Raw genomic sequence first — 12,958 nt, 5'->3', positions numbered from 1 at the left:
GTTTGTTAAGGAAGGACTCGAAGAATCAGGATCCTTCCATCACGATAGTAATGGACCCGAGGATTCTGGCAGGATCACAGGGTTAAAGGACAACGGCTAGCAATTCCATTGATGATTCAATCACATGATTCCTGCTTTATTTGCTTCAATTTTGTGTATAAATAGGACCATGTACAGGACGACAACACACAAGAAAATTCTCAATACAGTTTCTCCTTCTCTTTCTCTTTATGCTTCTGTTCGTTATCTAGCTCTGATTTTTCACCATGGATCCAACAACCACCCAGAACACCCCAAACTAGACATTGGGCGGCTAAGAAGATCTACTACACACCCATAATGCTCACACTTTGGATCAATCCCAAACATATTATATTCATCCTATTGAAGTATTCCAGCCTGACATGGCATACCAACGGACCACAAACCTTTCCGGCAGCTGATTGAAGAGCTGATGGGCAGTGGCGACGTCACCATACCGGGCATGACCTGCAATTGTGGCGGGCCAGGAGACCACGCTCCTCTCAGGCATTCGATCGAACACCTCCCTTGCCGCCGCGATGCTGCCGCCACAGGAGGAGCAGCCCGAGACCAGAATGTAGACCACCAGCTCGTGAGGACTGAAGGAGTGGTGGAGGGAGGGAAAAGAGCAGCAAGTGGGGGAGAAGGCATCGCCCTGCCAAATCAACTGCTTTGCGACTCTTTGAGCAGATTATTTGAGTTAATCGAGCATTTGCCTTTCCTTATTACCTCTTCATATAAAAATCATATAATAGTACCGTAGCAAAACTCTCTCTATATATATTATATTGCTTCGCCTCAACGTACGTGGCAGCACCAAATTTAACCAAAGGCTAGCCTGACGTACATTATGTGAATAAAGGCAAACAAAATACCATTTTAATTTCGAATTCAACGCACTTGTCGTGCTTGTATAACACTTCCACGTTACGAGTCAAACACTTAACTCATACTTGATGCGACAAACCAACCTACGACACAATTGTTCAAAATTTAGATAAGATAAACAGCAAAGATAACAATGAACGCAAACTTTCTCCGTGGCTGGACGTTGCATGGCAGGATGCCAGAGTTATTAGAAACAGAAGATCTAATCTAGAGAGTGAGATATCTGCCTCATTCTCTGGGCATGCTCCTCAAGCAAGGGAACAAGGACATCTATTCCTCCACCCCGGTCCACCCCAGGGAGGAACATCACCATACCCTCGACAGGGATCCAAGAAGGTAAGAAAGCTTGCAGTTTCCCCCCACCACCAATATCCATATCCTGGAACTTAAAACCTAGCCAGCTATTTGCCTCCGCGATGGGCGATAACACGTTCCCATGCAATTCATAAACAGGGACAAGATCCTCGTCCTCGTACATCGCCCCAAATTCTATAAATGACTGTATAAAGCGACTGTCGATACTAACAGCCGCTTCATGAATCAGTCTGGTGGCCTCCGCAAGACCTCCTTCCATAAGCTGCTTCACACTAGCCTTCGCATGAGCATCGACGACCAAATTGCCGAAAAACTCACTGGGAACTGCTGGCTTCAACCTTGGCCTACCATTCACCGCAAACTCCATCGCGGTGTGCTCACTGTCCTCGAGCCCCCGGGCAATTGTTATCTTCCTCCAAACGTGGCCGAGTAAAGTCTCAAAGGTAGTATACTTCTCTTTCATGTTAGCCTTCAGCTTCGCAGTTATGTACTCGGAAGAGTAGCGCAGCAGTACGTTGGTTATCTTGGTAGGATCAACATCAACCCGACGATGCACTGTGAAACCGGCTTGATTTGGCGAGATTGGCACGAAATCAATGCCCCAGTGTTGGAACTCAGGCTTTGGTGGGCACCGGGGCTTGAGCCAAGATCGATCGTAGACCGGAAGGCGGTCGATGGGAATGCCACGAACCGTCCGTCCCCATGCAACAAAGAAGGTGCTCATGGACTGGCCGTCGGCCACCTTATGGTGCGCGGTCACCGCGATTACGAGCCCGCCGCACTTGAAACGGTTGAGCTGGACTTGGAGCAAGTGCTTGGCTTCTTCTCTCGGGGGGTGCAATAGCTCGAAGTCCGGCGATGGCTCTAGCGGCAAGTGGTCCGATAAATTCGAGGCAACCGTTGCTTCTACCACCAGTGCACCTCCACCGCCGCCGCCTATTAGGAGGCACGGACGGTTGCGGTGGCTGCAGGAAAACCGACCGGTGAGAGTCGGGAAGTGGACTAGAGTCTTTGACAAGGCTTCGATGAGTGCGGAGTTTGTGGGGGTGGGAGGGGTGAAGGCGAAGAGGACGGCAACATGGATGTTGATGGCATAGCGGTCGAAGATGGTGAAGGGTACTTCGGAGGGCTCGGCATTTGGGTTGCCTTGGGCTATGATGGTGGAGCCATGGACATGGACCTCCATTTGGTTCACCAGCTCTTGAGCTGCATATATGGTCTTGTGTTGGTTGGTGGAGAGATGAATTTATATTGGGATGGATGGTGTTGTAGGTCTCAGAGATGACGATCACTCTTTGTAACTCGTGGGTAAGTGGGTTTAAAATTTTTAGTATTCATGAGAAACTCCAAAAGGTGACACAGGTTGGACTTGAATAGTCTTTTGGCCACCTCTAACGTTTGAATTTGATGATAGTAAGCAGTCACAACTCACCGCTTTTGGCATCAATGAGAAGCAGCACTTCACTCGAATTCTCAGGAGAATTTGCTTTTTACACGCTTATTTCTATTTTCTAGACACTTATATTGATTAATAAGCAAACGTAAAATAACTTTTGAAATCGAGGGATAGGAATAATCTCATATTAATTCCCTTCCCCCCCTCTCTCTCTCTACCAGACAATTTAACAGGATAACACACTAGCCATTCGCCTTATTCATCAACTATCTTGATCCAATCTGTCCGGCCCATTGAGCCAGATTCTCTTGTGAACTAATTTTTGAGCCGTAGCCTATACCACCTACTTCGCACAAAGGGACAAGAATCCTACGATAGCACTCCTTGAACTTCCTTCATGCGTACTCTTCGATGAACCATGCAATTCGCAGTGACCATCAAATCCGCCGAGTAGTTTGTCATCAATTTGACTATCATGCATGCTATCAAACTTGCGGAAAAGACGAAAAGGGCCCGTCCGGTTGTCTTTGTTGGAATAAAGCGCCCGTGAAAACAGAAGACCCGAGACTTTCTTTCACATGGGTGGCTAATTGGTTCGCATGTATTTTACCGCATGTATTATTTCAATTCCTCCGATTATTATAACAATCAAAGTGGGTAAGGCACTAAGGCTACGTTCATGATTTTCTCCCATTAGAAATATATAGTTATGAAACAATATTGTAACTTATGTTTATTGGTAGTGAAACAATATTGGAAGTTCACAATACATAGTTGATTCAATCTATTCAATAGTGAGTTGAATATATTTATTGATAATAGAAAGAGATGGGTTATCTTTTGTAACTTATCGTCAGAGATTTGCTTCAAAGTGGTCGCACCAAATTCAACTTAAGATCGGCTTCGTGTGCACCAGGTGAATAAAGAGCAGCAATACCATTTACCACCAAAGGGACTGAAACACTCACATCCAGTGAACCCTTACCTGCTATACGACAGACCAACCCACGACACAATTATTTAAAATACAGACATGACATGAGTAGAGCTAGCGATCACGAGCACAAGCTTTCGGCCTAATTAACTAGCCATTGGCAGGATGCCAGTGTTATTATTACAAACCGAAAATCTAATCTAAAGAGTGAGATATCTGCCTTAGTATCCTTGCATGCTCTTGGAGCAAAGAAACAAACACGTCTACACCTCCACCCTCGTCCACGCCGGGGAGAAACATCACCACCCCCTCGACAGGGATCCAAGTAGGAAAGAAAGCTCGCAGTTTCCCTCCACCACCAAATTCCACATGCTGGAACTGAAATCGGAGCCAGCTATTGGCCTCCACGGTTGGTGACAATACGTTCCCTTTCAACTGATATACGGGAACAAGGTCCTCATCCTCGTTTGTTGTCCCAAAGTCTATAAATGATTGCATATAGTGACTGTCAACCCTAACAACTGCTTCATGAATGAGTCTAGCAGCATCTGCAAGACCTCCTTCCACTAGTTGCTTCACACTGGCCTTCGGATGTGCATCAACTACCAGATTGCCAAAATATTCATCTGGAACTGAAGGCTTCAACCTTGGCCTACCATTCACCGAAAGCTCTATCGTGGTGTATTCACCATCATGGAGCCCACGGGCAATTGTTATCTTCCTCCAAACGTGGCCGAGTAAAGTCTCAAAGGTAGTGTACTTCTCTTTCATGCTAGCCTTCAGCATTGTAGTTATGTACTCCGAAGAGTAGCGCAGCAGTATATTGGTTATCTTGCTAGGATCAACATCAACTTGATTCACAGAGAAATCACCTTGATCTGGCAGGAAATCCAGGCCCCAGTGCTGAAATTTAGACTCTGGTGGGCTTCGGGGCTTGACCAACGATTGATCATAGACGGGAAGGCGGTCGATGGGCATGCCACGAACCTTCTGTCCCCATGCAACGAAGAAGGTGCTCATGGACTGGCCGTCGGCCACCTTATGATGCACAGTCACTGTGAGTATGAGCCCGCCACACTTGAAGCGATTGAGTTGGACTTGGAACAAGTGCTTGGATTGTTTGGTCGGAGGGTGCAATAGCTTGAAGTCAGGCGATGGCTCGAGTGGCAGGTGGTCCGATAAATTCAAGGCCACCGTTGCTTCTACCACTAGTGCTCCTCCACCATGGCCTCCTATTAGGAAGCATGGACGGTTGTCGCGGCTATAACCAATCCTAGAGGTGAGTGTTGGGAAGTGGACTAGAGTCTTTGACAAGCCTTCAATGAGTTCAGAGTTCGTGGAGGTAGGTGGGGTGAAGGCGAAGAGGGTGGTATAATGGATGTCGAGTGCATAGCGGTCGAAGATGGTGAAGGGTACTTCGGCGGGTTCGGTATTTGGGTTTGCTTGGGGTATGATGGTGGAGTTATGGACATGGACCTCCATTTGGTTTACCAGCTCTGCGCTGCATGGTCTTATGTTAGGGGTGCGGGAGATGGATTTATATTGTGATCGATGGAGGTGACATCAATCTCAGAGACGATGGGCACCGTTTAACAATCTAGCTAGCGGCCGTGAGCTAGTTCCATATAGATCAGCTTAGATAAAATCCAAGAAGATAAAAGTTACATACCCCTTATTAGATTGGATAGAGTTCGACTGTAAATCACACTAAATATAGAAGCATAGGCCGAAGAAGTGAATTTGACCATAACATGGATAGAGAAGTCGAAAGATTAGAAGCTGGCTGTGATTAACTGTGATGCATTGGAACGATTCATGGACGAAAGTATATTGAATAGTGCTATGGTTCATGGTTGTGGTATAGATGGGGTCTTAGGAGTGAATTTTCGAAATCGTTGAGGATCATGGCAATGTGGGTAGTTACAGGGATCAATAGTCGTGTTCATATATTTTGTCAACGCATCTTATTTTATCATAATTTATCTTACCAATAGATTTCTATCTTAAGAATAATGTTGACTTAAATTTCTAGTACCATAGCCCAGGCTATAGTCCTATCGCTATCTGAATCCATTTTTTCGAATAGTAGTGTGATGATGGTGAAAGTTCTCGAAGATTAAGGCACCAAGACTCGCTCTACTCTCGTAACTTTCCTTCGATCAACCTCTTTACGACTGATCTAAAGCTGGTAGCACGTCTGCGCACCTATCTACTTATTGTCATCCTTTCTATCAAACAACGAGTTCTTTGGTACACTCGGATGGGATACGAGGACACAAATAAGTTTTGTGGCACGCCCGAACGATACAAAAAGGGCCAACACTCACTCTTAGTAACACATGGATAGATGGGTTTAAAATATTAAGGGCCTATTTTGAATATTCCTGTAGGAATATCTTAGAGAAATCAGGTCTGTTGGCAGGCTCATCTAGTCGCCACGTGTACGGTGTTCCTTGAATATTAAGACATGGTGTAAACACATGAAGATCTTTTTTCTCTCACGTAGGATTAGGACTACAGGGGTATTGGATTAACATGGGCCATCCATAAATAAGGCTGCCCAATTCATGAATCTATCAAAAAAATCCGACCGCATCTTGCTAGATTTTTCAAACAAGCCCTAGGTTGTCCCGGTAAACTCATACAAAGACAGTCTTTTGGACACATCTAACAAATGAATTTGATGAAAGTAAGGCGTCACAACTTACGGTTAGTGGTATATTAATTGAGGGGCACTTCAGTCACGAGCTACCAATCTTAACTTTTTGGTCCTCAGTGTAACTAGCATTTTATGTCTACTTTTTGATTTCTTACACAACCATCCCCGCTTCTTACATGCTTATTTCTATTTTCCAGACATATTATCCTTGTCAGATAACTTTTGAAATCAAGGGACAAGAGTTACTTTGCAATAAATAGATTAAATGTAAAATGACAGAAATTAAATTCAGTGGGTGGAACTCAATTTACCCTCCTCTCTCTGTGGAACACATCAGAGACATTTTAATTAATTAACAGCCCTTCTGTAAGGTATTTTATCAGCAATCCTGAACAATTAATCTGTCCGGCCTATTGGAACAAAATCATATTCTCAGCTATATCGATCCCACTTTCCACCAGTGGATAAGAGTCCTATATACCTTGGCTCTCCTCGAAACTTATGCGGTGACAACCTCGAGACTCAGTTCTAAGATGAACGGAATCTCCTTCATCAGGCACACATTCAATGGACCATGCAATTCATAGTTCATCAAATATATCAAGTAGCATATCATCACTTTGACTATCTTGCATGCCAACAAATACGTACGTAGCCGGGACAAATCTAGCGCCCGATAAAACAGAAGACGTACCCCATGCCAGGTTCCGCCACCTACTCCGGTCCTCAGCCTCTTTCCAAAATGCTCCTCTCTCTCTCTCATCTCTTTATGTCTTGGATAATCTTGAAACTTGCTAGAAGTTGACGGTCATTGCTCTCTCATTCCTGCTGCACCAAGGCCTGAACCCTCCACCTAATCGCGGTCTAGCAACAGTCTAACCAGGTACGTAAAGGAGCCTTGGCAATGTCGATCCGTTATGTATTATTACAAAGTGAACACTCGACGGTACAACTTCATTGATGCTACTTTTCAAATAGAGTATAGGCGTACGTGTCTTTTCTACGTGGGAGCATGAGTCATTTTCTTGTTTGTTTTTGGGTCAACTACTCGTATAGTTGGTAAAGTTATTGAGGTTGATGCCAAGACCCGATCCAAGTCTTGCTGTGACCTTATTTTTAACTTGCTTTATTTCTTCTCATCCAGGTTCGACGTGCTGACTTAAAATGAAAAACTGCATTGTCTTTTGCATCTTTTGTCAAATGAGTTGCTATATATATATATATAGACTGGGCTATAATTAAACAGATCTCCAGTGCTCAGATCTAGTCAGATCTAGATTGGATGATAAAAGTTCTATATCGATGACTCGAGATATTGGATATGAACTACTATATTTAATCTACTTACATACCAAAGATCATATGATTTGGAGATCCCTCATTAATGCTGGATATATACAATCCAAAGTAGACTACTCACTATTCGTCCGTTCCCATGAAGATACTTTTACAGCTGTTTTGGTATATGTGGATGACATCATTTTAGCAGGAAACAGTCTTGAGCAGATTAATGAACTCAAGAAATACTTGAAGGAATGTTTCAAACTTAAGGACCTTGGCACCTTGAAGTATTTTCTGGGGTTAGAAGTGGCTCGTACAATAAAGGGTATTTCCCTTTCACAAAGAAAGTATGCATTAGAAATACTTGAAGATATAAGATTTCTTGGTATTAGACCAGTGGCATATCCAATAGAACCAAATTTGGCACTTAGCGAGAATGATGGAGAACTTATTTTCGATCCATCTTCATATCGCCGACTGGTTGGAAGATTAATTTACTTAACCATTACCAGGCCGGACTTAGCATATGCAGTACATGTACTCAATCAATTCATGGACAAGCCAAAAACATCCCACTTGGATGCAGCACATAGAGTTTTGCGATATATCAAGCAGACACCAGGACAACGTGATGGCTTAAAATGGAAAACTGCATTGTTTTTTGCATCTTTCATCAAATGAGTTGCTATATATATATATATAGACTAGGCTACAATTAAATAGATCTCCACTCAAATCTAATCAAATCTAGATTGGATGATGAAAGTTCCATACCGATGATTCGAGCTATTGGATATGAACTACTATATCTAATCTGCTTACATACTAAATATCATATTATTTGGAGATCCCTAGACTATATATTAATTCATCGAATAACATGAAATAACACGTTATTTTTGATTACTTGAAGAATAGGCTAAGGATCTTGAAATCATATGCTTTTTAATATATAAGTAGTTTAAAGATAATAGATCACATCCAATGACTTAGATCATTGATGTAGAATTCTGATTGTCTAATTTAGATCTGACTGAATCTGAGTAGAGATCCACTCAAGTATATATAGCGAGTGGGGGATGGAGAGAGAGAGAGAGAGTTAGACTACACATTTTGTGTTTAATTCTTGAAAAGTAAATTAATAATTCAATATCTTGTCAATATCAAAATGAATGGTTTTTATAATATGATATATATTTTACTATGACCTAATTTTCAAAACTAGTGAATTTAAATTCATTCATATTTTAAGATATGTAGATTATAATTCATAAAGTGGATTTTCATTTTATGTACCCTATAATATATTTTATTATACTACTATAATTGATGCTATTCGTTTAGGTGCTGACTTGATGTGTGGGTTATTGTGCATTGTATATTTCAATAACATTATATCATAATAAATTATATATTATTCATTTTCTTTTGTATAACATAGTTATTATATTTATTATATTTAAGTGTTATGCTAATTTTATTTTCGTTATTTTTAAATCTTATAACGAATATTATGTTATTAACATAATATGATTAATTATTTAGTATACTCATCATATATTATTAATTGCAATATTAGGTTATACAAGATCTGTGATTATTTATTTTGGTATCATAATGATCGATGATGTTAATATCACCGTTTATTCATATTATGATATGATGTTGTATTATTCATTTAAAATTATGGTAAAAGAATTTTGATATTGATTCTATTATATTGATAATATTAAAGTTATAATATAATATAATATATTATATAATGCTACACTATAATCCGTATAATTATAAATTATAAATATTATACATGATGTTTATTATATTATTTAGATAAGAATTATTATTCTATTGTATAATATACTATGAGACAATATCATATGAATATTATACTGTATTTAATATAATAAAATAGTTCGGTAACAATGTCAAGTCTGGCTGAAATGAAATCCTATGATTTATCAAAGGATTCAATATTCTCGTTCGCCAGGAAGAAAAAAAAAAGGATTCAAGATAAGCTGAAGTTTTGGCATAATTTCTTTCTTTTCCTTTCTAGCAGAGTAGGTTGTAGTCGATGGATTGCGAAACAGGATTAGTACATCCCCGCAAACCAGTAACTCTCCAAAGAGAATGGAGGATTTGGATCTAGATCTCAGACTTTACTAAGTTGATAAGAGACTTTATCCTCCTTTGATAATGAGGTTGAGCCCATTTATATTACATGAACTGTAAACGTCTGTGCTGGATTTAAAAAAGAGATCGTCCAACCCATGATGACCTAACGAAGCCCAAGGATCAAATCCATACTTTGCCCGTTTGTGAGTGCATTAATTCCGGGTTACCCCAAACTTGACCAACTTATTGAAAATATTAGTCAAAATTTTCTTAATTCAGAGGGTCTAAATGTGGGAATAAGATTATATCTCCGTAGATTGCGATCACCAATCGATATGGAAGATACGAAGAAGTCTGGGATGTTAATCCCACGCCCACCGTGTTTGGCACCAATAGCCCGAGTTAACGGAAAAGAAAGTGACTTCTGGGGATCCTTAACATGCATCTTTACTTGGGGCGCCCACTCGAGCTTATTTCTTGTCATGGCTACAAGAAAGATAAAATGACGTGATTTGGATTGCTAAGCCTGGCTTGTTAAATGCAATGGGTCTTTGATCTTGATTCGTTTTAAAGGCTAAGATTGATTTAAAATATTCAAACTTGGACTAAAAACAAACTAAATATCAATTCCAGTTTGAGCTCCACTTTTCTGACTCATGAATGCTCGGGCTTGGTGTGAGAACCAGGCCAATTGGGCCCATCCAGGAGACCAAAGTCGGCAGGCCCAGTCGGCTTCAATTCAAAAAAAATTCAAAAATGCAAGCCGTGCATATCCTAATGCATAGCAGCTAATAATCTAAAACATCTATTTAAAAAGGCAGGCCTTAGGTTGGGGTACGACACTTGGTCCTTAAAATATGATTTGACCTTGATCAGATAAGCTCAAGCAAGCCTGTTATTGAGTTGGGCCTAAATTGTTCTTCAATGGCTGGGTTCAGTGGTGAACCTGGGTTCCTACTATTATTTCTTCTTTTAAGACAGACAAGAAGTATAGCAACCAAAAACGCCAAAGTGTATTTAGTATCTGACATAAGTCTTTTTTTTCAAGAAAGAAGAAACTCATCACAGCCATACATCTTGCTCCTGCAACCCATGTACCAGATGCTGGTATCATTAAAGAAAAGATTTTGTTTCTTTCTAGGACAACGCTTGCCGGCTTGCCTAATGAACGAGCCAGCCCTCGATACAGTCTTCGGTACAAGACCGGCCCAACTTTTAAGCGACTGAGACGGTCGCCCAAGGCCCCGGCCCAAAGAGAACCCACCGCAGGGACAAAACAGAAAGGAAAGAGCCTCCTCTGTATATTCACCTAAAGCCGGCTCACTGCAGGAAAAGCCTCAAAGGCAACAGCCTTAGGCCCCCAAGTACATTGGGCCTCTCCTCTTGTGGCAATCTATTTATTACATGGCCTCCTCGAATCCAGCTCGTTTGCACTTCCTAGTCTTCCTTGCACAGGTTCTAGAAATTTAAAACTATAATTTAAAGTTGTAGAAGCAAATCTTTAGCCCGGTGTTTTACTTATATATATATATATATATATATATATATATATATATATGTATGTATATATAGTAAGGTTCTAACAAATACTGATATGATCCAATAACAGTCCCCATTCCAATAGTTTTTTTTTTTGTTAATTGAGCTTCCACCAGATCGTGGCACTATCAAGTAGGTGTCCAACTAATAGCCAAGGCTCATGTCTGGTAATTTCTTTACGCAAGCTTCAATACTAATTACTTTTCCCCTCCTTGCTTTATAAAAACCAAAGGACCTCATGCATACAATGGAATACATATGTAATCTGTCAAGATAGACAATGACCAATTTCTTAAACAGATACACTATGACCTCTGAGACTCATGAATTTGATGTACTCCTGTAAAGCATCCAATCTGCTGACCTCCCAATACAGAAGCAAGAGTGCACGTATACCAAATGTGTTGTTCTTCTTCTTTCTTTTTTTTTTTTGAGGAAAAAAATTGGGCAAAGTCCAATCTAATTAAGCAGGAAGAATCTATGCAGGTACATGAGAAATGCAATTCAGCTACGAGCAAAGAAAATGAATGTTAAATATTAAATAAAAAATGGTGCAAATAAAGTTTCTAAGTTTGTCTTAGTGAAAAATTATGCAGCCACATTATTTTCTTTCTTATCTTGATCATGCTGCAGAGCCATCTCAGCAATCTTGTCTTTCAATGTGCATCATATATCTCTAGTATCTTATTCTATTGCTTAAAGTTTGATATCCATATAACATTATCGACTTCGTTGTCATTGTACAAAAAAGAATTCTTTTGAGCTTCACAAGTATGTGATAATTCTAGAATGTTTACTTCATCCACCTTCATCTCATTTATGATATTTGTCATGCTATGTTTAACAGATCCAAGATCATGAGAAATGACTCCTGTGGAGAATCTCTTGGCCATAAATCTTAGGTGAAACCTCATTATCATTTATATTTCTAGTAAAGTCGCATTACGTGTACTATACTGAAGTTGTACATATGACAAGGACACAACATTCTGTTGGATTTTTTAGTTCGTTGCACTCCCATCAAAAGCAAATAGAAGTGGTTGTTTGCAATTTAGAGGTTGATTTTTATTAGTGATAACTGATAAAGGAAGGTTTTATATAAATATTCGATAAAATAATAGATATGATTTAACTCATATGATTTTGATGAGTTTACATGATTAAGTTGTGATCAGCAAGAGAGTTAGCTTTCTCATATCGTAGCTTTATAAAAATAGACAAAATTAAATAGACTGCTTAATATAATATTAGTTGGTAATAATAATTGTATGAAAACACAAGAAGTGCATAAATTCATTTTTTTATAATTAGTACGACAATATAAATAAAATTATGAACAACTCACTCTTTTTAAATATGCTTGTTTATAAAAAAACAATATTTAGAGGCATCATCTATTTAGCATATAATACATTGGAGACAATCTATTTAGTACTAAAGGCATTGAAAAAATGTAAAATTTATAAGATGTTGGAGGAAATGGACAAAGCATCTTCATATACATCCTTGTTGTCTTTTTCAGCGAACTAAAAATGGTAAACTCTATTTGGTATATTATAATATTGAAGTTTTTAGAAAATATTTTTCTGGATATCTCCTTAGCAGTTTCTAAGTTTTTTATTATTATATTTATATATGATAATCTATAAGTAGTTTTCACAAGCCAAAAGTTCTATTATTTAATTTTTGTACAATAAACAACTAAAATAAAGATTATATACTAATGAGATTTATATTCAACATTATATACTAATGCGAGATTTTATTTGTTACAATATATACCTCAACCATCACCATTTGTTTATATAACGAC

At 39.4% G+C, this 12,958-nt stretch overlaps 2 protein-coding genes across 2 annotated transcripts; both read right to left on the bottom strand.

Moving 5' to 3' along the window:
- Window positions 1-112: 112 nt before the first annotated feature.
- Window positions 113-2,528, bottom strand: LOC148702776 (tryptamine hydroxycinnamoyltransferase 1-like). Its single transcript, XM_088702085.2, has one exon. It carries the CDS (start codon window positions 2,408-2,410, stop codon window positions 1,112-1,114), a length of 1,299 nt encoding a protein of 432 aa, XP_088558211.2. The 5' UTR covers window positions 2,411-2,528; the 3' UTR covers window positions 113-1,111.
- Window positions 2,529-3,684: 1,156 nt separating this feature from the next.
- On the bottom strand, window positions 3,685-5,143 carry LOC148702775 (tryptamine hydroxycinnamoyltransferase 1-like). Its single transcript, XM_088702084.2, has one exon. It carries the CDS (start codon window positions 5,034-5,036, stop codon window positions 3,750-3,752), a length of 1,287 nt encoding a protein of 428 aa, XP_088558210.2. The 5' UTR covers window positions 5,037-5,143; the 3' UTR covers window positions 3,685-3,749.
- Between the last annotated feature and the right edge of the window lie 7,815 nt (window positions 5,144-12,958).

The sequence above is a fragment of the Phoenix dactylifera genome, chromosome 8 (genome assembly GCF_051530095.1).
Source record: "Phoenix dactylifera cultivar Ajwa chromosome 8, Ajwa_hap1_PhDact_Kaust_v1.1, whole genome shotgun sequence".
Lineage (NCBI taxonomy): Eukaryota > Viridiplantae > Streptophyta > Magnoliopsida > Arecales > Arecaceae > Phoenix > Phoenix dactylifera.
This window is presented reverse-complemented; position numbering and strand designations above follow the sequence as displayed.